Source organism: Ranitomeya variabilis, chromosome 2, assembly GCF_051348905.1.
Source record: "Ranitomeya variabilis isolate aRanVar5 chromosome 2, aRanVar5.hap1, whole genome shotgun sequence".
Lineage (NCBI taxonomy): Eukaryota > Metazoa > Chordata > Amphibia > Anura > Dendrobatidae > Ranitomeya > Ranitomeya variabilis.
In genome coordinates, this window is record NC_135233.1 from 703,183,189 (window position 1) to 703,210,993 (window position 27,805).

Here is a 27,805-nt window from a genome sequence, read left to right on the forward strand (position 1 = left end):
AGAGCGGGAGAGCTTACCACTTTCCCAGTGGGCTGAAGTGGTGGCCCCCTTCCTGACAGGAGATGCCCAGAAAGCCTACTTGGACCTCAGTTGGGATGATGCCCTGGACTATGGGAAGCTGAAAGTTGAAGTCCTTGCCCGACTGGGTGTTAACACCTATGTACGTGCACAAGGGGTAGTCCAATGGTCCTTTATGGAGACTCGACCCACCAGGTCTCAGGCATATGACTTGCTGCAGCTGGTAAAAAACGGCTTCAGCCTGAGACCTTAACCCTTTTTCAGATGGTAGAGAGGGTGGTGATTGACCGGCTGGTAAGGGCTCTGCCAGCAGCCATACAGTGTTGGGTGGGGCAAGGGGACCTGGGCACTTTGGACCAGGTGGTTGAACTGATTGAGTGGTATATGGCCACTCAGGACTTTATACAGGACACTGCTCTACTTCGGCTGTCATATCAGCTGAGGCCAATCATGACTGAGCCCATACTGAGGGGGTACCGCAAAGTGAGAGTGACAAAAGACCCGTTTCCACTAAGTCGACCCCAAAGTCCAGTTGTGCCACAGCTATTATGTGATGGCGGTACCAAGGGCCTGGACATGTGGCTGCCAACTGCCCCCTGACAGCTGAACTCATGAATTGCAGGTATACTCGCCGTATGTCGATGTATGCATAGGCTGTTTTCACTGCAGATCCATTCTTCCCATGGGTGAATCGCATCTGTGCCACGTGTGCATCAACGGACACCAAGCCGAGGCCCTCCTGGACACAGGGAGCCTGGTGACACTTGTGTATGGGTCATTAATCTCAGGCTTAGAACCCACTGGGAAAAATGTGGGTGTAGTATGCATTCATGGTGAACTCCACGAGTACCGATAGTGGAGTTCTCATTTGTTATGCCCTGTGGGGGAAATTAAACATGTGGTGGGGTAGTGAAGACCTTTCCTTATGGGGCTGTCCTGAGAAGATATTTGCCCCTCCTCTGGTCTCTATGGAAATGCAAAATTACTCCTCCCAGAGTAATTGTTATTCCAGGCACGGAACCCAAAGATCCCGAGTCAAGGATACCTGCTGTAGGGGTCCCCAACCTAGGGACAGAGTGTAACCCTGATAGGTTTCCCCTAAAAGTATTGGCAGGAGAGGTCGAGGAGACCCCATCGATTCCCGAGCTGGAAGTGTCCCCTGGTACATTTGGGACAGTTCAGCTCCAGGATCCCACTCTGACCCGGGCACGGGAAAGAGTTATCGAGGTAAATGGGGTGGCTCAGCACCCGGGTGTGGATACGGTGTTCCTACATATGGCAATCAACCAGTAGTTACTATACAGGGTTGATAAAATACGAGACGAGGTTGTAGAACAATTGGTGGTGCCCCAATCCTACCGTCAGGCGGTGCTCGAAATGGCTCAGACCCATATGCTGGGAGGACACTTGTGGCCAAAAAGATGCAGGAGCACATATTGCGGCAGTTCTTTTGGCCTGGGATCTACGCTGAGGTGCAGAGGTTCTGTGAAAAGTGTCCTGAGTGCCAGCTAACCTCACCCACCACAAACTACCGGAGTTCGCTGATACCTCTACCCACTATAGAGGTACCTTCGAACAGATTGTGATGGATCTGGTAGGGCCAATATTAAAATCTGTCTGGGGCTACCAACACATACTAGTGGTCATAGACTATGCCATCCAGTACCTGGAGACCATTGAGCTTCGGCAAACCATAGCTAAGCTTATTGCCCGTGAGTTGTTTGCCATGTTCTGTCGCCTTGGGCTACCAAAGGAGATCCCCACTTATCAGGGGACTCCTTTCATGTCCAAAGTGACAAAGGAATTGTGCAAGCTTCGCAAAATAAAACAGTTGCGCACATTGGTATATCACCCTCAGACCCAGGTACGGACTAGGGTTGAAATTCAGCCCTGACATTTGAAATCCCTCAGGCCCATGCTGCCCCCGTCCCCATGCACCAGATAGGATATATTACTAATATTATCCTGGATGGAAGAAAGCAAGATGTACTGCAAGACCAATGTTTATAATTATACCCGTGGCCTGCCGGGGTAAGAGAAGGAGGCAGTGACTTCGTGCTCTGTCGCAACCAACTTTTAACAGTATGGGTGTCAAGAGAACATCGATTCTGTTAACAATGTAGCTGACAAGGTGGCCCATGACCAGACAGGCCCTTCTGGCATTTGCCAGAATTGCCACATGGCCAGTCCGGCCCTACTCAGACCGACGGACTAATCGAGCGCTTCAACAAAACCCTAAAAACCATGTTGAAGAAGGTATTTTCCACGGATGAGAGGGATTGGGACATGTTGTTGCCCTACTTGATGTTCACCATTTGTTAGGTTCCACAGACTTCCACGGGATTTTAACCCTTTGATATACTTTATGGCAGGCATCCTAGAGGTCTGCTGGACGTAGTCAAAGTGATGTGGGAGCAGGAACCTACGCCACATAAAAGCATAATAGAATACGTGGCCAATATGCAGGACCGGATCGCATTGCATCATGCCTATCGTAAAGGAGCATTTGGTGGATGGTCAGACAGTGTAGAGCCCCGCATTTAACAGGAAGGTCACGGTACGCTCCTTTAAAGCCGGAGATTGGGTTTTAGTCTTGGTACACAATGCCAAAAGTGAGCTTATGGCCAAGTAGCAAGGGCCATATGAAGTTCAGGAATAGGTTGGGGAGGTGAACTACCGACTATACCAGACTGGTAAGAGAAAACCCAATGAGTTGTACAACATTAATCCATTAAATGTGTGGAAGGACCGAAAGGGTATGCTTACGGATGCGACTCCAGAAGTGTCATCTGGGGACCCTCAGGCAGCAGCCCGGATGGAGACCGAGAGCGAGGTAAAGATAGGAGAGACTCTATCGAAACAGCAGTGTCAAGAGGTGCAGAAATTAGTACAGGAGAGTACGGATGTATTCTCGGAATTACCCAGTCATACTTCTGTCATCCAGCATGACATTGTCACCAAGCCTCACGTAAGAGTGTGAATGAAACCATACCGTGTGCCTGAGGCCTGGAGACAAGCCATCGCGAGTGAGGTAATATAAATGCTCCAGCTAGGAGTAATTGAGGAGTCCCGGAGTGACTGGGCTGGCCCCATTGTGCTAATCCTGAAACTGGATGGATCATTACAGTTCTGCAATGACTTCCGTAAATTGAATGAGGTGTCAAAATTCGACCTTTATCCAATGCTCCATGCGGACGAGCTGATCGAGCAACTGGGTCAGGCTCAATACTTTACCATGCTTGATCTGACCAAGGGTTATTGGCAGCTGCCTCTAACGGAGTCGGCAAAAGAAAAGACCGCCTTTGTAACACAGGAGGGTCTGTATCACTATGTTGTCTTGCCCTTTGGACTACATGGGGCACCAGCCACATTCCAGATGGACATAGTGCTAGAGCCCATCGGAAAAATATGTCAGCGTACTTGGATGACATCATCATCTTTAGTACTGACTGGCATACCCACTTGTTTCTCGTGCAAGCGGTAGTAGATTCACTCAGAGCCGGGAGCTTTACAGCGAATCCCAATAAATGTGCAATAGGGCTTGAGGAAGCCTGGTACTTAGGGTACATGATTGGCCGTAGGGTTATAAAACCCCAAGTAAAGCATGATTGATCCACCCCCATGCTTAATGGTTGTCGAGATATTCTTTTCCTGAAATTCTGTGCTCTTTTTGATCATTGTGGCCAAAGAGTTCTATTTTAACCTCATCGGTCCATAGGACTTGTTTCCAAAATGCATCAGACTTGTTTAGATGTTGTTTTGCATAATTCTGATGCTGAGTTATATGGTGAGGATGCAGGAGATGTTTTCTTCCAGTGACTCTTGCATGAAGGTCATATTTGTGCAGGTGTCTCTGATCGGTAGAACAATGTATCACAACTCCAGAGTCTGCTAAAAATTTTTACAGGTCTGTTGTAGCCATGCATGGGTTCTCATTAGCCTCTCCATCAATCCTAAGAGCAACTCTCACTAAAATGTTGTTTGGTCTTCCAGACCTCATATTGACGTCCACTGTTTCTATTCCTGCCATATCTTAATTACATTTCAAGGAAAGGGCAACTTGAAAGCACTTTGCTATCTTCTTATAGCCTTCTCCTGCTTTGTGGGTCTCCATTATTTTTATTTGGAGAGTGCTAGGCAGCAGCTTAGAAGAATTCATGACTGCTGCTTTTTGGCACAAGATTAGAGGAGGCTTGATTTTTATACAACTGGGAACATTGCATCACCTGGCCTTTCCTAATGATGATAATGAGCAAGTCATAACCCTAACAGGCTAATTAAGGTTTGAACCCTTGGTCAATGTTATCTGAGCACGGAAATCTCCAAGGGTGCCCAAACTTTTGCATTGGCCCATCTTCCTATATATATACAGCACTGGCAAAAATTAAGAGACCACTGCAAAATGTTCGGTTTGTTTGATTTTTCTCTTTATAGGTATATTTTTAAGTAAAATGTAAGTTGTTCTTTTAGTCTATAAACTTCTGACAATGTCTCCAAATTTCCAAGCAATGAATTTTGTATTTTTTTCTGACAAAGAAAAAATTGTCAAAATGTAAAAAAAATAGTGTTTTCAGACCTCAAATAATGCAATGAAAACTAGTTCATAATCATTTAGAAGCAACAATATCAATATTTTAACTCAAGAAGAGTTCAGAAATCAATATTTTGTGGAGATTGGACTGCCCATGACAGGGCTTTGATGTGGTGGTCTCTTAATTTTTAATTTTCGCCAGAGCTGTATATATATATATATATATATATATATATATATATATATATATATATATATATATATATATATATATATATATATATATATATATAGTACAGACCAAAAGTTTGGACACACCTTCTCATTTAAAGATTTTTCTGTATTTTCATGACTATGAAAATTGTACATTCACACTGAAGTCTTTAGAAATACCCTGGTTTAGGGAAAGAGGGAAAAAAAGAGACAGTAATACAATTTTACCAACAGTTAAAAACTTTCTTTTAGTTCTAGTTATGCTCACCTTCTATCGGTAAGAAATGCACGTTGAGATTCTCAAGGAATCAATTCTTTAGGCAACTCTTCTCCGTATGTTGGATAATCCAATAAGGTGTGCAGCTCACTTTGGAGAACTATGTGTTGATCCTGCTTCGGATCCACATAGGTGGCAAATTCAAAAGGAAAATAAACTCCAAGCAAATGTGGCGCTAAGCACCTATGGATTTTTTGAATGCATCCACTTCCAGTGAAAAATGTTAATAAAAATTCATTTATTTTCTCAAAATAAAAAAAGATAAAATATATTTGTAAAATATTTGTAAAATATTTTACAAATATATTTTGTATTTATATTTTATCAATACTTTAAGAAATGAAGGTCAGTCGGTTCAAAAAATTGGGAAAACTTTGAAAGTGTCCCCAAGTGCAATGGCAAAAAACCATCAAGCGCTACATGAGGACTGCCCCAGGAAAGGAAGACCAAGAGTCACCTCTGCATCTGAGGATAATTTTATCCGAGTCACCAGCCTCAGAAATCGCAGGTTAACAGCAGCTCAGATTAGAGACCAGGTCAATGCCACACAGAGTTCTAGCAGCAGACACATCTCTACAACAACTGTTAAGAGGAGACTTTGTGCATCAGGCATTCATGGTAAAATAACTGCTAGGAACCCACTGCTAAGGACAGGCAACAAGCAGAAGAGACTTGTTTGGGCTAAAGAACACAAGGAATGGACATTAGACCAGTGGAAATCTGTGCTTTGGTCTGATAAGTCCAAATTTTGGTTCCAACCACCGTGTCTTTGTGCGACGCAGAAAAGGTGAACGGATGGACTCTACATGTCTGGTTCCCACCGTGAAGCATGGAGGAGGTGTGATGGTGTGGGGGTGCTTTGCTGGTGACACTGTTGGGGATTTATTCACAATTGAAGGCATACTTAACCAGCATGGCTACCACAACAACATGCAGTGTCATGCTATTCCATCCGGTTTGCGTTTAGTTTATTTTTCAAGACGACAATGACCCACCTCCAGGCTGTGTAAGGGCTATTTGACCAAGAAGGAGAGTTATGGGGTGCTACACCAGATGACCTGGCCTCCACAGTCACCAGACCTGAACCCAATCGAGATGGTTTGGGGTGAGCTGGATGACAGAGTGAAGGCAAAAGGGCCAACAAGTGCTAAGCATCTCTGGGAACTCCTTCAAGATTGTTGGAAGACCATTCCCGGTGATTACCTCTTGAAGCTCATCAAGAGAATGCCAAGAGTGTGCAAAGCAGTCATCAAAGCAAAAGGTGGCTACTTTAAAGAACCTAGAATATAAGACATATTTTCAGTTGTTTCACACTTTTTTGTTAAAGGGAACCTGTCACCCCCAAAATGGCTGGTGAGGTAAGCTCACCGGCATCAGGGGCTTATCTACAGCATTCTGTAATGCTGTAGATAAGCCCCCAATGTTACCTGAAAGAGGAGAAAAAGAGGTTAGATTATACTCACCCAGGGGCAGTCCCGGTGCGGTCTGGTCAAATGGGTGTCTCCGGTCCGCTCCGGCGCCTCCCATCTTCATTCCATGACGTCCTCTTCGGGTCTTTACGCCGCGGCTCCGGCGCAGGCGTACTTTGTCTGCCCTGTTGAGGGCAGAGCCAAGTACTGCAGTGCGCAGGCGCCGGAAAGGTCAGAGAGGCCCAGCGCATGCGCACTGCAGTACTTTGCTCTGCCCTCAACAGGGCAGACAAAGTACGCCTGCGCCGGAGCCGCGGCGTAAAGACCCGAAGAGGACGTCATGGAATGAAGATGGGAGGCGCCGGAGCGGACCGGAGACACCCATTTGACCAGACCGCACCGGGACCGCCCCTGGGTGAGTATAATCTAACCTCTTTTTCTCCTCTTTCAGGTAACATCGGGGGCTTATCTACAGCATTACAGAATGCTGTAGATAAGCCCCTGATGCCGGTGAGCTTACCTCACCAGCCATTTTGGGGGTGACAGGTTCCCTTTAAGTATATAATTCCACATGTGTTAATTCATAGTTTCGATGCCTTCAGTGTGAATGTACAATTTTCATAGTCATGAAAATACACAAAAATCTTTAAATGAGAAGGTATTGAGAAAGGCTCATTTAGAGCCGAAACGTTGCCTAGACATGTGGGTCTGAATAAATCCTGCACATTATTCAAAGGATATGGAGTGCTGCCTGCTTTTTTTCAATCGTATGGACTTGAAACAATCAGTGGACAGGTTGTCTGGAGGCTTTGCCCCCGAAGATAAGTAAAGAATTTGTGCTGTTCCTATTTTTCTTTATATATATATATATATATATATATATATATATATATATATATATATATATATATATATATATATATAATTTATTTTTGCCTTTGGAGATCATTTCATCTTCAGCTAAGCAATTTTTAGCTGGGGTCCCAAAACGTTTACATACCACTGTATGTGAAATCAGTTTCAATACATTACTATGTACTAGTACTATCAATCTGATCTACTTAATTTATTGTATGGTGAAGAGGGTGCTCACTTAATAAGTCAGAGGTGCTCTGGAAAAATAGTATAATAAGAAAAAAACTCCGGCACACTGCTTTTCTTGAAATGAACAATTCTTTGTTTATTACTTTTTTATCATATTTTTTCAAAATATTCTTTCAAATGGTGGGATTCCATATATGAAAAAAACTTTCAACAAACTTCAGGTGGATATATATATATTCTCTCTGATGGACACATACACTTTCGGACACATACGCTTTCAACGTTTCGGCTGAAAAGCCTTTATCAAGAAATAATGTCCTTCTGTAACACATATGAAAGATTATTTAAGACAACAAAACAAAAAGAAAAGAACTTTCAAATGTCGAGACATTTAATAACATGTCCCTTATTAGCTTATTATCCCCAACCACCGTATGAATAATACAACCCTTAGATACTTTTTGTATACCTGAGGAGAATCTTCAAAGGAAAAAAATAGTTAAAAAATCATAAGGAAATGTGTTTCTATACACAAAATAGGGGTTCTTTTAACACAGAAACCTATGTATTTGATATATTCAGCTAACAACAATAAGGGCCACATCCTAACTGACCATGTGGTATATCCTTATAATTCTTACACATGTTGTATTGAAAAAAAGAAAGAAATCTAATGAATATATATCCCTTATCTATCGCATAGGGATATAAATATGCTGGAGATGTGGAATAGAGTAGAGTGGAAAATTGGATTTTTAAAGCGCTCATGCAGATAACCATATACAATAAAAGGAAAATTGCTATACTTGCAAGTGTGTTGCGCAGGAGAAAAGAGAATCCACTCTGTGGAGACAGATTTCCATTATTAGTGCCTTATGTGCAGGCTAATCAGAAGACCGTGCATTAAATAAATACCTTAGTCCAATAACCGGTATGCACCGTGCTCGATATGCTATTCCTGGAGAAAGTGCGCGACCGCTGTCAAAGAAGCGTGTGTAAGGAGACAGCGTGTTACCAGCTTTTACCCTCTCGGTGCTCGTATCCGCCCTAATACTTCCGGGTGAAAGTTCACAAAAGAACATGTGACGGGAGCGCTATTGCAAGGTCCGGAGTGGGACGAGAAGTGCCGGAGAAGACCGATGTTATGCGCATGCGCTGTTTAATGGTGCTCTGTTTCTAATTCCCGCTTGTGTGCTGAAAGAGGAAGGAGAGAAAGGACATAATTAGAGCATATAATATAAGTTTTATCCTATTCTATCCACTCTCCATGTATTTGTATATAAGAAAAAGCATATATAGAAAGTCATTAATAGAAATTATGATTTAGGCTGAAACTAATCTTTTGACATAACCTGAGGACCATCAAGTCTATATTTGAGTCATTTTAGAGGTTAGAAGAATATACCTCAACATACATTACCATCACTTGTTACAGTCTGGAGAATGAGAAGAACATACAGTTATGTTGAGAAAGACCATATGATAATTTTGAGAACAAATGACTATTATGAGAGAAGTCATATGTACTTCATTATCTTAATAAGAGATCTCATATTCTCTATTTAAACCGTGTGGTGATAAGGTTTGTAGTGTGTGGATCCAAAAAGATTCACGTTCCTTCAGTTTTTTGATCCTGTCACCACCTCTTCTGGCCAATGGGACATGATCTATCACTTGATATTTTAATTGTGCCACACTATGTTTTGCCTGTAAAAAATGAGCTGGAATTGGCAACAGAGTCTTACCACATCTAATAGTGGATTTGTGTTGTGAGATGCGATCTCGGATATGCTGGGTAGTTTCCCCAACATACCCGAGACCGCACGGACACTTTATCAGATAAATGACAAAAGAAGAATTACATGTGAAATAACCCTTAATTTGGAATCTCTTTCCTGAACGTGGATGTGTGAAGGAATCCCCTTTTGACACATTTGAACATTGGTAACAGCTCAAGCAAGGGAATGTCCCGTTGCGTGATGTAGCTAGCACTCTTTGTACTGGTCCCCTGTCTCTAGAGCCCACGTCAGCCCTGACTAAACGATCCCGAATGTTGGGGCAACGTTTATTGCAAATAATTGGCATAGAATTAAATTCTTTCACATGGGGGTATGCTTTGCCCAAGATGTCCCAATGCTGAAGGACACATTTGTTTATAAGATAATTGAATGGGTGGAATGTGTTGACAAAAGCAAGTTTTGGTGCTCTCTGGTGTTTATCTGGTCTAGTCACATCTCCTTTTATTGAAAGAATGTGGTCCGGGTATCCTCTGTTGTGAAACTTAGTATTCATCTCTTGATGTCTAATCTGACTGATGTCTGAGTTGGACACAATTCTGTCGACCCTGTCGTGTTGTGACTTGGGGAGAGCTTTTTTTACATGATGAGGATGGCAGCTGTCGTATTTTAGTAAACTATTTCTGTCTGTAGTTTTTACATATAGATCTGTCTCTATACTCCTGTCGTCATTAATGATCACCATGGTATCCAAGAAATTCATGGAAGTGGAATCATAAGATATTGAGAGGGTCAGGCCTGGTAAACTGGAATTGAGATCTCTGTGAAATGTAAGAAGGGTCTCAACGTCACCTGTCCATATGAGAAAAATGTCATCTATATAACGTCGCCAATATGTCACATAGGATGTGAAGCTAGGATGTGAATAGACATGTGATATCTCAAATTGATTCATGAAGATGTTGGCATAAGGGGGTGCCATATTCGACCCCATGGCAGTGCCCTTCTTTTGTATGTAAAATTTATCCTCGAACATGAAAAAATTACGGGTCAATACCAGTGTGAGTAAATCTCGGCAAAAAGCTCGTTGATTGCTTGAAAAGTCCGTGTAGCTACACAAAAATGACATGACTGACTCCAATCCATCTCCATGTCTAATACTAGTATATAAACTATTTACATCCATCGTTACTAATATACCTTTGGAAGGTACTCTGCCAATGTCACGAAGAGACTTTAAGAAATCCGTCGTATCCCTAAGATAGGATTTGATACTTGGTATTAAGGGAGATAAAATCTTTTCAAGTATGATAGCTAGAGGAGATAGTAAGGACTCTGTGGACGCAACTATAGGTCGTCCTGGGGGCTTTGTTGGGTGTTTGTGAATCTTTGGAAGGGTATAAAATACCGGCATCACTGGATGTTGTTTCACCAGAAATTCCCCCAATTTTTCATCAATTGTGCCCATTTCTGTGTGGTATGTCACTAAATCTCTGATTTCCCTTGCTATCTCAAAGGTCGGATTACTATTAATGGGTTGGTATGTTTCCGGATCGTTTAATTGTGTCCTTATCTCATTCATATAGTAATCCCGATCCAATTAAGTAACAATACTTAATTTATTGTTACAAATTCAGAGATGCCCTAATAGCAGATTGTAATGATAATATTTTCTCTTTGAATTGAATCCACATAACATGTTTATGATAAAACTGCACCTAACAGAAATTATGAAGAATTACAATCCTTCGATAGTGGATCGCCCAGAATTGTGCCTATAATTATGAATCACATACCATGATTATAAGTACAATAAGTGGTTGTCAGGTTGGTATTAGGGTATGTGCAAATGGAACAGCATGCATGAATCTTTTGTGGTGGCACATGGAGACCCTAAAAATATTTCATTCAGACCCACAAGTACTGCTTTTCTGTAGGATACAGGATGCGTTAGAACCTACGTATAGCAACCTATGGATGCCCTACCATGCATAGACCCAGCACAGTTCCATAAAATTTCTCAGTGCATGAACCCTAGTCTAGGAGAATATTTTCTTGTCTGTGGGTTTTACAGTCAAATCACAATATGTAAAAAAAGTATTTGCTAATAAAATGTATAAATGTATTTGTAAATTATCCATAGAAAAAGGACAAGGATTTGTAATAATGTTAATAAACCATACTCTAGCATTGAACAGTGCCTTTTATTACAATTATGAACTGTTTCTTGTAAAGATGGAAACACTAAGAAACAACAAAAATAATTGAAAATATATTGTAACTTGTACTAGTGGCTCCTTTGACAGTAATTAAAGCCATGAGGTGATTAACTTTAGACAGGTATCTCTCAGCTTTGTGAGAATCACAAAATTCTTCAATTTCTCTTTTTGTAAGTCCTTTTTTGTTTGCTTGGAGATCGTGAGTAAGAAGTTACTTTCCAAGTCCAGTCACAAATTTTCAATTAGGTCATAGCTTGAGTTGGCCACTATGAGAGTTTCACATTGATGTTCCAAAGCTTTTCTGTTCTACTTTGGCTTTATGTGTGGTGTTCATTGTCTCAGTTCAAAGATAAATTGTCTTTCAATTTTCTGTCCTCTGCCAGCGAATATTTCCCCAGGATTTCCCTGCATTGGAGTGTACGTTTATTCTTTTTGTTTTAGTATCCTGTGCTTGACAGGGTTTTCTGGTCTTATGTATTAAACTGTGCGTCCTTGTTACATTTAGTAAACTACAGTGGAGTTTCTGTTTAATTATATATAATGTAGAGTATTTAGATTTCACCTATTTATTTCTCTATTTATTATATATTGTTTTGTTCATTCATTGTTAATCAATTCCCCTTGATGATTTTTGTTTGTATACAAGGAATGCCAAATCTGTAGCATTTTGGCTCTCATCATTGTTGGCCAACACATTTAAATACTTCAGGAATGATAGATTACAACATGAGCCCCGGAAATCTCAACTTTCAGGAACCCTTGTAAGAATACGTTTTCTGTGCAAATCAAGCTCAGTTTGTGAAAGTTTGGTGTTCCCACTATGGATCTTTGCCATCACAAAGCTCTGTGTGTGAGTAAAACTGGCTTCTCATCATTCTGCACTGAACAATGGACCCCTTCAAGATGGATGGGGGAAGTCATGCGTGCCAAGAGGTCAGGCAGCAAGATTTTTAACATGTTCAATTTAAGCTGTGGGAATTGAAGACCACGTTCAACCTTCTCACATACAGACTAACTTGAGCCCAGCAACAGATAAACAGAGAAGCATACTCCCCTTTTTTTTTCTTTTTCTGATGTTATCAGCTATAAAACAGAGAAGTTGATTACCTCATAACATGTCACTAGAAACACTAATTCTGCCTACTTGTGAGCTAAAGCTATGGCAGGTTACTGGAGTTCATTCTCCTCATTGTAAAGAGGTAACCTAATTAATGCTAACTTGCAGTGAAAGATCCAGGCAGTTCATTTCTATCCTAAACTAGATGGCATATTATTCTCTTCTTTAAAGCGCTCAATAATGCTTGCAGAAGTATATTTATTAATTATATGTTATACATCAGTACTATCTAATTATTGTGGTAAATGCATTTCTGGCAATTTGCAAATGTTATGTTATTGTAAGGGTGATGAGATGGCTTCCACTCCTCTGACATTCCTGTAATTCAAATTTATTTACACATGTATTTTACTGTTATGTATTCAAAGGTTATCCTTCTTTGGCTGCAGTTCTTGTTAGATGGAAGACAAGATTAACTATAGGGCTGACCCATAGTAGGAGAGGAGGACTTGGGATTGTAGGTTACTTATATGAAAAGGAAGTGAGTTAGTTAAGGTTGAGAGAGAGACAAAACAAGGCACCCTCAGGGAAGAGTAGGATCATCATTGGGGGTGTGGGAATCACTGGCAAAGGAAGCAAGTCTCATCAACAGAATTTTAGTAGCAGAAGTATTCCACCCTCAGACAGGTAGGTCAGGGGACCTACAGTGAGAGAATAAACGAATGCCTTAATAAGTCTTTTGGGAAAGGTCCTAGTGTTGGACAGACCTGAGAGATGCGGTCAGTGAGACGGTGTCAGACGATTTGGGCACGAATAGGAAGAAGACATAGGGAGAATATTTTACATGTCTGTTCCCAGGGAAATATTAGTGCAAGCGCAGTACGAAGACAAAATACATCGAACCGAGTGATGCTACCTCTTACTATGGAGGTCCTCTGCTTAAATTGTGAACTTTCAGCAACATTCCTCACAAGTAATGTGTTGTCAGCAGTAACCATTAAGCAAGTGCCTTTGGTGAAGAAGTGGACAGCAAGTGCATTGTCTCGGGATTATCTTAGCAGAGAGGAGCCAGAAGACCGCAACATCTGATTTCTCCTACTCCTTTACTTATTAGAACCATGTCACCTTCATATTAAATGGCTCAGGTTTGTTTTAGCAGTGCAGGGGTTAATCTGCTCAGTTGAGAGCTCCTGGAAGCTTTCATGCATTAAGGCTCAGCTGTTCACTCCCATCTCCTATATAATCTGGGCCCTGGATAGCATTCATTGTCAGAGTAGCTTTTGCTGCATTCATGAAGGTTGTTGATGGTTCTTATTTGAGAAGGAGTTTGGTGGATTTATCTGTGATTATTGCTAGGTGTGTGATAATTCCCCTTCTCCTACTTTGGTTAAACTCCATCCTCCACTCCCCGATGTATTCTTCTGTTGCTTGTGTGAATCTTTACCACTCAGCACCTTATCGCTCTCTATTCATCTGATCACTGGGCTTCACTAGTAAGTGCACCATATCTCGTATCTAGCATTTAGCCTCAGACGGGACCAATAATAACTGTTACCACTAGTGTTGAGCATTCCGATACTGCAAATATCGGGTATCGGCCGATATTCGCTGTATCGGAATTCCGATACCGAGTTCCGATATTTTTGTGATATCGGAGATCGGAATCGGAAGTTCCTATAAGTTCCCAGGCGTGTGCGGTGCATATGGTTCCCAGGGTCTGGAGGAGAGGAGACTCTCCTTCAGGCCCTGGGATCCATATTCATGTAAAAAATAAAGAATAAAAATAAAAATATGGATATACTCACTCCTCTGACGGCCCCTGGCTCTCAGCGGTGCAACTGGCAGCCTCCGTTCCTAAGAATGCAGTGAGTGTAGGACCTGCGATGACGTTGCGGTCTTGTGATTGGTCACGTGACCGGCGCGTGACCGCGATGTCATCGCCGGTCCTTCACTCACTGCATTCTTAGGAACGGAGGCAGACGCTTGCACCGCTGAGGTCCAGGGTCCGTCAGAGGGGTGAGTATATCCATATTTTTTATTTTTATTCTTTATTTTTTACATAAATATGGATCCCAGGGCCTGAAGGAGAGTTTCCTCTCCTTCAGAGCCTGGGAACCATGCAGGATAGCTTCCGATATTTGTGTCCCATTGACTTGTATTGGTATCGGGTATCGGTATCGGCGATATCCGATATCTTTTGGATATCGGCCGATCCAATCCGATACCGATACTTTTTAATATCGGAAGGTATCGCTCAACACTAGTTACCACCATTTATTTAGTGCACACCTCCAGTATCTTCATTGATTGAGCCATTGAGCCATTACCACTCATTTACTCCTATCTTGCTACTCCTGCTCATACTGCACACCCAGCTGCTTAATTGACCAAGTGCATTAGCCAGCAAGTACACGGGGTCCAACCATCCTGTCAAATCAGCACTCAGCACTTTATTTTAGAGCTTTCTCCCTTTTTCATGGATTACTGCATGCACCAGTGGGTATATTGCTTCCTTAACCTCTTCACCCCCAAGGATGGTTTGCATGTTAATGACCGGGACAATTTTTACAATTCTGACCACTGTCGCTTTACTGAGGATATAACTCTGGAACGCTTCAACGGATCCTGATGATTCTGACATTGTTTTCTCTTGACATATTGTACTTCATGATAGTGGTAAAATTTATTTGATATTACTTGCATTTATTTGTGAAAAAGATGGAAATTTGGCGAAAATTTAGAAAATTTTGCAATTTTCCAACTTTGAATTTTCATGCCCTTAAATCAGAGATACTGTATGTTACACAAAATACTTAATAGGTAACATTTCCCACATGTCTACTTTACATCAGCACAATTTTGGAACCAAAATTTTTTTTTTAGGCGGGTTATAAGGGTTAAAAGTTGACCAGCGATTTCTCATTTTTACAACATTTTTTTTAGGGACCACATCACATTTGAAGTCACTTTGAGGGGTCTATATGATAGAAAATAGCTAAAGGTGACACCATTCTAAAAACTGCACCCCTCAAGGTGCTCAGAACCACATTTAAGAAGTTTATTAACCCTTCAAGTGCTTTACAGGAAGTTTTGGAATGTTTAAAAAAATGAACATTTTACTTTTTTCAGAAAAAAATTATTTCAGATCCAATTTGTTTTATTTTACCAAGGGTAACAGGAAAAATTGGACCCTAAAAGTTGTTGTACAATTTGTACTGAGTGGGGGTAAACTACTGTTTGGATGCGTGGCACGGCTCAGCAGGGAAGGAGCGCCATTTAACTTTTCAATGCAAAATTGGCTGGAATTGAAATCATACGCCATGATGTGTTTGGAAAGCCCCTGATGTGCCTAAACAGTGGAAACCCCCCACAAGTGACATGATTTTGGAAAGTAGACCCCCTAATGAACTTATCTAGATGTGTGGCGAGCACTTTGAACCCCCAAATGCTTCACAGAAATTTATAATATAGAGCCGTATAAATAAAAAATCATATTTTTTTCACAAAAATGATCTTTTTGCCCCAATTTTTTATTTTTCCAAGGGTAGCAGGAGAAATTGGACCCCAAACATTGTTGTGCAATTTGTCCTGAGCATGCTGATACCCCATATGTGGGGGTAAACCACTGTTTGGGCGCATGGTAGAGCTTGGAAAGGAAGGAACACTGTTTTACTTTTTCAACGCAGAATTGGATGGAATTGAGATTGGACGTCAGGTTGCATTTGCAGAGCCCCTGATGTGCCTAAACAGTGGAAACCACAAATTCTAACTCCAAACCTATACCAAACACACCCTTAACCCTAATCCCAACCCTAACCACACCCCTAACCCCAACACACCCCTAACCCTAATCTCAACCCTAACCCGAACACACCTCTAACCCTAATCCCAACCCACCTCTAACCCTAACACACCCCTAACCCTAATCCCAACCCATACCCTAAACCATAACCACACCCCTAACCCTGACACACGCCTAACCCAACCGTAAACAAAATCCAAACCCTAACCCCAACTCTAGCCCCTACCTAAATTTAGCCCCAACCCTAACTTTAGCCCCAACCATAAGTTTAGCCCAAACCCTAACTCTAACATTAGCTGATGTGCCTAAAAAGTGGAACTCCCCATAAGTGACACGATTTTGGAAAGTAGACCCCCTAATGAACTTATCTAGATGTGTGGTGAGCACTTTGAACCCCCAAATGCTTCACAGAAATTTATAATGTAGAGCCGTATAAATAAAAAATCATATTTTTATCACAAAAATGATCATTTTGCCCCAATTTTTTATTTTTTCAAGGGTAACAGGAGAAATTGGACCCCAAACATTGTTGTGCAATTTGTCCTGAGCATGCTGATACCCCAAATGTGGGGGTAAACCACTGTTTGGGTGCATGGTAGAGCTCGGAAAGGAAGGAACACCGTTTGACTTTTTAAACGCAGAATTGGATGGAATTGAGATTGGACGTCATGTTGCATTTGCCTAAACAGTGGAAACCCCCAATTCTAACTCCAACCCTATCCCCAACACACCCTTAACCCTAATCCCAACCCTAACCACAGCCCTAACCCCAACACACCCCTAACCCTAATGTCAGCCCTAACCCAAACACACCTCTAACCCTAATCCCAACCCACCCCTAACCCTAACACACCCCTAACCCTAATCCCAACACTAACCATAACCACACCCCTAACCCTGACACATGCCTAACCCAACTGTAAACATAATCCAAACCCTAACCTCAACTCTCGCCCCTACCCTAACTTTAGCCCAAACCCTAACTTTAGCCCCAACCATAACTTTAGCCCCAAGCCTAACCCTAACGTTAGCCCACTCCTACCCCTAACGGGAAAATGGAAATAAATACATTTTTTAAATTTTATTATTTTTCCCTAACTAAGGCGGTGATAAAGGGGGGTTTTATTTACCATTTATAGTGGGTTTTTATAGCGGTTTTTTATGTTTGACAGCTGTCACACAATAAAAGATGCTTTTTATTGCAAAAAAGATTTTTTGCATCACCACGTTTTGAGAGCTATAATTTTTCCTTATTTTGGCGCACGGAGCATGTGAGGTCTTGTTTTTTGCGGGACGAGTTGACATTTTTATTGGTACCATTTTGCGGCATATGACATTTTTTGATCGCTTTTTATTCCGATTTTTGTTAGTCAGAATGAACAAAAACCAGCAATGCATGAATTCCTTTTGGGGGGGATTTATACCGTTCCGCGTTTGGTAAAATTGATAAAGCAGTTTTATTCTTTGGGTCAGTACTATTACAGCGATACCTCATTTATATTTTTTTTATGTTTTGGCGCTTTTATACAATAAAAACTATTTTATAGAAAAAATAATTATTTTTGCATCGCTTTATTCTGAGGGCTATAATTTTTTTATTTTTTTACTGATGATGCTGTATGTTGGCTCATTTTTTGCGGGTCAAGATGTCGTTTTCAGCGGTACCATGTTTATATCCATCTTCTTGATCACATGTGATTCCACTTTTTGTTCGGCGGTATGATGATAAAGCATTGTTTTTTGCCTCATTTTTTATTTATTTTTCTATGGTGTTCACTGAAGGGTTTAACTAGTGGGACAGTTTTATAGGTCAGGTTGTTACGGACGCGGCGATACTAAATATGTGTCCTTTTTTTTTTTTTTACATAATTAAATGTATTTATTGGAACAATATATTTTTTTTTTCTTTATTTAGGATTTTTTTAAATTTTGTTACACATGTTAACATTTTTTTTTAAACTTTCTTACTTTGGCCCAGGGTAGGACTTCACTGTATAGTGTCAGATCGCTGATCTGACACTTTGCAAAGCACTGTGTCAGATCAGCGATCTGACAGAAAGTGCAGGAGGCTTGCCGGTGGAAGGGAGGAGGATGGAGGAGACGCTCGGAGCAACACGATCACATCACGTTGTTATGAGTGTCTCAGCGATGCACGCAAGGAGCCCCCTCCCTGCGCGATGCTTCCCTATGCCGCCAAAACGCTGCAATCATGTTTGATTGCAGTGTTCCAGGGTTTAATGTGCTGGGAGTTGTCAGCTGTGATAATCAGCTGACACCCAGCCGCGATCAGCCGTGCTCCCCCATGACCATGGCTGATCCCATATAATGTACTATCCAGTCAGTGGTCATAGGGGCCCAAGACCACCACGAGGGGATAGTACGTCTAATGTCAGAAAGGGGTTAAACTTTGTACTGTGTTATTTATCCATAATGGTTTCCTTTTATTCCTGGACATTTTACTACCATAGGGTATACGTTTTCTACAGAATTCTAATAGCATATCTTTAAACACGCCCCATTTATGGTCGGTATCCCCAGTTACTATGAGATGGTCCTAGTCCACATGATTAAGCTCTTCCCTTAATTTGTTGAAATCAGCTTTACTAATGTTCCAGGCTTTTGCATTTCCCCTTTTGAATGTTCGATTGAAAATTACTTTGAAGCTTACCATATTGTGGTCACTGCATCCAAAATGCTCCCTGAACTGTAGATCTGAAATTGTATCTGGTCTATTTGACAGAACCAGATCCAGCAGCTTATCTCCCCTGATTGGTTCTGCTAATGAATTTGATTAGCAAACAGGGCCTCCTGCCTGCACTCCAATATTATCCGTAATGATTTTGATTAGCAAATGGGGCCTCCTGGGAAAGCTCAATATTATCCCTAATGATTTTGATTAGCAGGTGTCACCTCCTGAGTCTTGACTGCAACACAGTGTTAGCCCAAACAATTTTGAGTAGGAAATGTGGACTCCTGCCTGCACAACACTATTAGCACAAACTTGCTAGATGCTGGAAGATCAATTTCACACTGGATTCTATCTAACTAAATGACAATTCTATCTAACTATATGACATCTTGCAGCAGCTGGACAAGCCTCTCTGTATTGTTAAACTGAGAAAATCACGCAAGCAAAACAACATGTACCCTTTTTATATGGAGAGGGACATGTCACTTTGGCAGCCAATGACAGCAGCCCTTGTATCTGGACTTTGTGAATGGATTCTGTGCCCTGATTGGCTGCCAGAATGTACACACATTAAGTTAGTTTACATTGTGCCGCTCCTCTGACCAATACACAGCCTCTCCCCTCATAAAACACGCCCCCCCCCTGCTCATCATACAGAACCACTATCCTAGCCAAAGTCATAACAAAGCATTAGTGGAAACATGGTCATTTACCGAACTGTGACCGAATTTTGCCGACTTTGCAGAAAAATGCTTGTGAAAGCGAACACAAATCCAAATGTGCGTTTGTGCTGGATTTGAGATTGCCAAACATTATCTAAACAAGTTGGCTCATCTCTAGTTATGATCATAACCCACTGTAGGCTCAGTAATGCCATATAACAATGCTTACAGCGTTCTCCTTCTACCTCATCTTTTTCCATCTGCACACCTATATGCAATTCAATAAGCTGTTTTCCCTTTTTTCCACTTATGTTGGGAACTGTTTTATTGTGTTAACATGACATCAATAGTGACCCACTCTGGATGAGCAGAAGATTAGCAATCTGTTTGATGTTCTCACGTACCAGGTGGTCAGCTATAGTTCTTTTGTTTCCTTAGACCTCTGGACTAGATTACCTTTTTTCTTCCATTTCAATCCACCGTCATGATCTCTATAATTTTATTGCCTTGTTATATTATCACCTTAATGCTACATGATGTACATATCCTTCATAATCATGTTTCTTAGTGCTCCACGACAAATATGTACATCATGCTGATCGCACAGTTCGGCTTCTATGCCGGTAAGATCAACTGCATAAGTGCAAGTGGTTATGATATCGCTGTAAATCTGGATGATGCTCTAAATGTTCTTGTATCCATATTTCTTTGATACAATTCATGCTTACTGCTGATTCTTTTATATACCGTATATATATATATATATATATATATATATATATATATATATATTACTGCTTGTTCCTTTCTACTTTCGCCTGAAGAAGGTCTGTTTGTCAAGACTGAAATATTGCTCATGTTCCAATATTGGATTGTTAAGATTTAAGCTCTTAGACATGGTAATGGTCATTTTGGCACTTAAATGCAGATTTTGTAATGGCTGTAATGTACTATTAATTGACAATGCTATGTTTATAGCATTTATCAGTCATTGACATTGCATCTTGGTTTATGTTGGCAACAAAATGTGACATTAATTGAGGGCTCGAATTCCTTAATGTAAAAACACTTGTTTGTACTTTTTGGCAATATTATCTGAATAGTATAAGCATTGTTATTTGGACACTAGTGTTCAACAATTGTGTGCCACTTCTTTTATTTAAGAACTTTAGGACAGGCAGACAGTTTGAAGAAATTTTATTAGGGCATTATGTGTCATTCATTATTTTTAAATGGGCAAAACATGGCACTGTTCTGAACAAATGCGAAGAGATGAAGGCTTGAACTGCGTATTCATGAGGCATTGCTATGTTCATCAGCAAAGTGCAGTATTTATCATTTGAAAGTTGTACCACTTTTATTGATCTGTGGTCCCCATTACTGCATAAAATGTATTAATCACAGAAGATTAACCTAAATTAAGCCAATCAAATGTTGACATATGTAAATGAAAAGTGGCTAACTTTTAGGAAGATTTCCAAAATCCTACATTACAGTGTGGGCCTCTATGATATCTCAGACTGCTTGGATTAAGTACACTCTGTCAAGCAATTAACATTTTTTAATGTGCATGATTGTGCCCAGCTGTTATATTGCACAGTCCTTAGACTGGGGTATACTTGTATTATATTTTAGACACTTCTAAAAGAAAATATAGTATATCACTTTTAAATTATGCCTTTATCTTCATATTTGTAACACTTTCATAGTTTCCAACTGCATATGATTTACTGGGACACCTGGTCTGAAATGGGGTTGATTTTATGAAAGCCCTACCCAAAAGTGGCTATTCTGGGGCAAATCAAGAGCATTATCGGGAAGAGTGGCCATTCCCTGTAGGTAAGAAGAGGGTTTGGTATTGGTCCTAATTGTCACCAGAAATGATGGATACTATGTTTCAACCAACTTTTCTATAAATGATACTTCTATATTTATGTACCAGTTCTTTCTGGACTATAAGATGCACTTTTTCCCCGAAAATATTTTGGGGAACACGGGGGTGCGTCTTATAGTCCAAGTGTAGCTTACTGGTAGGGCAATTGCTGCAGGGGTCAGGTGATACCACAGGCCCTGGGCTGTGAGGAAGGGGTGTTTGGAGGTGCGATGCTGGGAGTTCCATGTTGTTGCTCAGGGGTGCGGGGGCTTCACCGTCATTTTGTGAAAGTTTGTAGCCCCCACACTTCCATAGTTTCAATGTGGTGGACTCCAGGAAAATGGCCACTGGAGGTAACGCATGCCCACAATGAGATCTCAGCATCAAGATGTTAGCTTCCAAGATATCAGTCTGCATATGTGCCGCCTCCAGCGGCCATTTTCCCGGAGTCCACCGCATTAAAACCTTGGAAGTGCGGGGGCTCTGAGATTTCACAAAATGCACCACCGAGTACTGCTGAGCACCTCCGATCACCCCCTTCTACCAGCCACAGCATCACCCCACAGTGTCGCACCTCCGAACACCTCCTGTGACCCAGCTCCACCATCGTCATCTCCCCCCGTGCCAGTAACCTGAATTCGTACAGTAAGACGGACACCCATTTGATGCATTACATTTTTTTCCTATTATCCTTCTGAAAATTTAGGGTGCGTCTTATTGTCCGATGCGTCCTATAGTCTGAAAAATATGTTTTCAACCTTAGCAAACACCGCTTTATTGAGCCCATTGATTAGGAAACAGTCAATTCCATCCATAAAAATACTTGTTTTTTTAATTTTCATAAAAAGTTGTTACATTATCATTTTGATAGTTTACATAAATTGGATAGTTTTCAAGTAGGAATACAAATATTCAGTAGGATTTTTGAGATTTTCAGCTCATCCGTAGGAGGGAACACTGCTGAGAAATGATGCGGAGCCAGGTTTTCAGTGCCTATGCCTTCTCATATTGACGGACGGAAACAATATCACCAAAGGTTAGAGTCTGCAAAGAGGAGATAAATGTCATATTCTCTAAATTTGCCTACGTTCATGATTAAAGCTGATAAGAAGTTCTGCCACAGCTTAGAGACAGAGGAAACAATGTGTAGACAAGGGAAGCAATAATTTATCATTAATCAAAATTACTCTTTTCTTTTTATTTCATAGTAGCTAACCTGAGATAAATATCAATGAAAATGTAAAAATATAAGTAACATATGATAAAACACAAAGAAAAGTGAATGCATAGATCATATGTATTTATTTTAAAGGTAGTTATATTTTAATACAGAGTTATATTAAATTTATAATTAAGGTGTATAATGGTGATAACATAATTTATATGTAATTTAGAATCAGGGAAATACACAAATTCCTTGTTTGCTTTGGATGGAATCAAACCAAGGACCTGAGAACTGCTATCTACTGAGACACTGATGTAATTGATGCAGTAAAAGTGTTTTAATGGTGAAACATATCTGTTTCATGACAGATGGCATTCTCATAATTACTAATACAGCAATTATCTAATTTGCATTTAGTAAAGGGATCAATAGCCTGTTAAAGGCATCACCACTAGAATGATAAGATTATTGAGCCTTAAGCCTTCTGGAAATACAACTGGGTAATGGTCAAGGTTTATGTTTTATGCTCATTTGCTCCTAATGCTATATAATCCCAAAGCCGCCATTACTCAGTACAGATATAGGAGTAATAAGGAATGGAGGCAGAATATCTGAACCATATGTCAAATGTGCTCATGTTGCCTTGGAGAGAATGAAGAAGTTCTTACTTTTTCACACTTGATTCCTGCAGTGTTTTATATATATAACCTTGTGAAGTATATGTAGTGTATATGTATGTGTGCCTTTCCATACCTCCTTCGGTACTTACCATAACCATTTTGTCATCCTTTATTTCTCTTACAAACTTAGTCTCTTTACCGTCCCACTTCTGTACGTGGACCAGTTTATCTCCATCCAGGTTCACAGTGGACTGAGAAGAGCAGAAAGTTTGGAAAATTAAATATTTTGGATTTATCCCATTATTTTTTTTACATTGTTTATTACTGATATAAAATAGCTAAAGAAACTAGTTAAGCTTGAAAACAGCTCCTGGAGTGAGCTGAATCGTCGCTGTGTTCATATGTGAATAAACCACATTCACTCACAACGGCTGGAGTGCTGAGGCTTCATGATGACAAGTTCTGGGAACTCTGTTGGTAGCATTGTATGTAAAAGCACAAGTTCCTCAAGTACCGTCTATTACATTATCCTGCTTGTTTGATCAAAAAAAGAAATACACAAAACTTTCCGAACGTAGCTGCAACTATTGCTGTGTCAATATAGAAGGATTGGATGATTTTGATAGTTCAGAAATATTATTTCTTTCATTTTAACATCTCCTACCTGCATGCAGCCCTTGCCTGAAATTCTTCACTGCCTTCACAGAGAGTGAATTGTCTATCATCATAACGGGATGGGAATTTCTTAGCATTTATGCAGTCTATTATCAATATTACAATAACTGAAAGCATATTATATTACGTCCACTAGTCTTTCACATAGAAAAGTGCAAGATCATTTCATTACAACTTATCAAACTCGATTCCCCTTGTTCAACAAACTTGTGTTATTTAGATGATGCAAATGAAGTCTTAGTTGAGTAAGTGAGAACATCTTAGGCTAAGCTACACCACTGTATTTTCTCTCATCCGAGAAAATAGGGCCAATTATTCTATTCACACTAATCCAAATTTGATCAGAGTGTGAGTATTGTGTGATCTGGTTTTCTCAGATAAGGAGAAAATGGGAAAAATTATTTTCTATCTTTTTCCATTCTATCAGTATGAGAAAATTAGACTGCACTTGGATGTCATCTGAGTCCACTTTTTTCCACGGAAGCATTGACTTGCATGGCTCAGTGCGATCCGATTATCCGATGCAAATCGAGCATTCTATGATTTTTTTCTTCGTACAGACTTTTTCCAATTAAAAATTTGGCATGTGCATGGCCTCGTAGACTAACATTGGTCCGATCTGATGTTTTGACGGGTCGCATTTTGACTGAAATTATGGTCATGTGTACAACCGTACTGACAATACTGACAGTGTTGTAATTATCAATATCTTTTCTAGTGGCAGATTTGTTAGAGATCCCACTCATATGAATGAGTCTTAAAGAAATCTATGCAAGTGCTGTAAAAAAAAACAAAAAACCCAGATGTATGGAATGTGTGTTTCAGTCGAAGAAATGTCTGCAGTGCGGTCATTGCAGACTCTTTGTGCAGTGTCAGTGTCCTCATAACGGAAACAAGTCTATCATGTATGATCAAGAAGGTGTTCTGGTTATTAGATCTTACTTCTTTGCACAATCTACAGCTCTAAGGCTGATCCCTCCCTGACGTTATCTCTCAAATTGATGCTCGTTTTACTTGATGTGCAGTAATGAAACAGTGCAATAATAAACATACAATCCTTCACACAGTGTGTCTCTAATGGGATTATTTGACTCTACAGTCCACTCACCTTGCAGTTCCTGTCATCAGCGGTGGCTTCATCAAATTCTTCTCCCAGCTTGAAACTGATCTCGGTATTCTTGAATGTGCTCTGAGTCCTAATCACCACTTTGTCACCTTCTTGGCTAATGATGACCGTCGGCTTAGTTACGTTTCCCACCTGCCTGGTAGCAAAGCCAACTCCTGGGGAAAGCAACAGATAATCATCAGAACAGTAATATTACATGCAATTTACTAATGGATTGTATGCCTCACTAGAAAAATGTAGGAATGGCATGCCAAAACTTGAGATACTACTATGATTCGAACATCTCCTGTTTGACCAGCTTTTTAGGTCCCTAGTCAAAAATGCTTGCTGAGTTGAAGATTCTAGATGCAATGGAAATGTTGACATGTGCACGTACCCAGGGATTTCATGTACTCATCAAAGTTCTGACTGTCTACCAGTTTCCAGGTGGCACAGAAAGCATCTACCATTTTGTCAGTGAATGGAAGGTCCAGAGGAAAGTGAAGAATAAGATGCTGGTGTTGGATGCTCTATGCTCTTTTACGTGGGACCTGTACTTATTGGGAGACTTGCAACTGGTGATGGGGGCTGGACTAGTGGAATAAAAAAGGGGTCCAGCCCTTTACAGTCTCACACACCAATAGACTGGCAAGAGGTGTGGCAAGGATAATACTTCAGAAATACTTCAGGCTCAGACAAAAGGTCAGGAAAGTAAAAGCGTAGCCCAATGCACTTGAACTAATTTCAGCTGAAAAAGGAACTGAATACACATTTCAATGGAACATTTTCCATCACGAGTCACAATACACGCACGTAAACACATTTATCTATCTATGAACTAGTCTATCATCTATTTATTTAATGTTTTTAAATTATGGAAATTAATAAAATCTAATTTGGAACCTACAATAAGCATAACTCAGTATTATATGCTGACACTTTTTTTGAGAAAAATGTAAAAAAAATTCTACATACATAATATAAAATATATGTTATACTAATAATAGAAAGAAATTTATACATGTAATATTGCAAGTCCAGAAATCCAGTCACTTTGGTTTTTTTTATGTGCTAAATATACATATGTGGACATTCATACAGATAGAATGCATGACGTACGTTGCATATGCTAACCTGGCAATATTCACTAGAGATGTTCAGCAGTGCTGATTTTTGGTCCACAATAGCTGGTTTCGTGCTGGGTGAGTGACATGAGGTTACTGCAGTTCATCCACCACCCGCCCCCCATCCTAGAGACAGCACTAAGCGCTGGGAGAATGTCTGCTGAATAAATAGTAAGGCAGGTTTCTGAATGTAATCCAATTGTTGCAATGCCTGAACAGGAGAACAATGAGCAGCTTTATTCCTTTGAGGATGACTTTAGCAAATTTTTCTAAGCAGCATAAATTACTGCACATCTATAATGATGTTTACCAAACCAGATAAATATAGCGTTTATGTCAGCATGCTGAAATTATTAACATTAATTAATGTCATCAATCATGCATCTAACGGAGCATTATGATCAACAATGTATTACAGGGGTGGACACTGAGCAAGAAATGTGTTTTGGCCCCTCTTCTTTAAGGCAACTAAGCTACAGATTATATATATACACAACATAGTCTTCTCTCATCATGTATATTGTTCCCCTATAACGTAGTGTCCTCCCTTGTTATGTACAGCACCGTCCCTTACATATAAGATTCTTATGTCATTTTTGTTATTTATAACACCCTATCTTTATTCCATAGTGTCCTCTCTTGTTAGATATAAACTGAAATGACTGCTGAGGAAAAATGGTGAAGTTTCCTTTCTAATGGAGGAGATTGATGGACTGATCTTCTGGTCGAATGATGCTCCATCAGCAGTCCTTTTAAATCTAACAAGTAAGGACTCTGCAGTATGTAATAAAGAAAGAGCATTGTAGATAACAAAAATAACAAGAATTTGTTATGTAAGGGACAACAATCTATATGACAACAGATAATGCTATGCAATAATGGGACGGCACTGTATAACATCAGAAATAAACATACTCTAATTCTTGCAGATCTCGTTCTCATGATTTTCACATATCTGTGAATGAATCTAGAAAATTCCAAGTCCGTATGCCGTCCGATAAAAAAATCTGTCAGCACATGGACATTTCTTGTAAATGTGAGTGTAGCCTAAGGGAGTTTGCTTTACAAATAACAGAATTACTCCAAGTCATACAGTATAGTTAGTGAAGAAAGCAAAAAGCAATTTTCTATTGTTTCTTCTCCATCTGGTCAGACCTTCATGCTGACATTTTCCACCCACAACTCATCTTGTCATACTAATCACTGCAGCCCTAAGAAAAAAAACAAGGTCACAAATATTGTATAAATATGTTTGTCTTCTGAATAAAAAAAATCCCTCACACTGCACTCCTTGAAAACAAACATGTAACACATTAATATAGAGTGGGTGAAATTAGTATTAAACACGTCACCAATTTTCTAAGTAAATATATTTAAGTAAAGGTGCTAGTGACATGAAATTTTCACGAAATGTTGGTAACAACAATCCATCCAATCCACACAGGCAATGAAATCAAACCATACATAGACATAAATTAAGTTATGTGTAATAATGAAAAATGACACACATAAACAGTATTGTAAACACGAAGAAAGGTGCAAAAAGTCATGCAAAGTCATGACACCAGCTGAAATCTATCAGTAAT

At 40.2% G+C, this 27,805-nt stretch overlaps 1 protein-coding gene and 1 long non-coding RNA gene across 2 annotated transcripts in view; one reads left to right on the top strand and one right to left on the bottom strand.

The window, feature by feature from the left end:
• Positions 1-27,805, top strand: part of LOC143809847 (uncharacterized) — an 85,343-nt gene that overhangs the window by 47,232 nt on the left and 10,306 nt on the right. The window lies entirely within an intron of this gene.
• Positions 22,341-25,665, bottom strand: LOC143807650 (fatty acid-binding protein, brain). Its single transcript, XM_077289451.1, has 4 exons — positions 25,493-25,665; positions 25,099-25,271; positions 23,465-23,566; positions 22,341-22,574 (listed from the first exon to the last, which is right to left on the bottom strand). Exons 1-4 carry the CDS (start codon positions 25,563-25,565, stop codon positions 22,524-22,526), a joined length of 399 nt encoding a protein of 132 aa, XP_077145566.1. The 5' UTR covers positions 25,566-25,665; the 3' UTR covers positions 22,341-22,523.

What these genes read in the sequence shown, in the direction of transcription:
- LOC143807650 (XM_077289451.1), bottom strand. Translation starts at nt 25,565, where the DNA reads ATGGTAGATGCTTTCTGTGCCACCTGGAAACTGGTAGACAGTCAGAAC. An exon ending in CTGATGACAGGAACTGCAAG is followed by an intron (nt 23,567 to 25,098) that starts GTGAGTGGACTG and finishes TGCTCTTCTCAG; the next exon opens with TCCACTGTGAACCTGGATGG. An exon ending in AGGATGACAAAATGGTTATG is followed by an intron (nt 22,575 to 23,464) that starts GTAAGTACCGAA and finishes TCCTCTTTGCAG; the next exon opens with ACTCTAACCTTTGGTGATAT.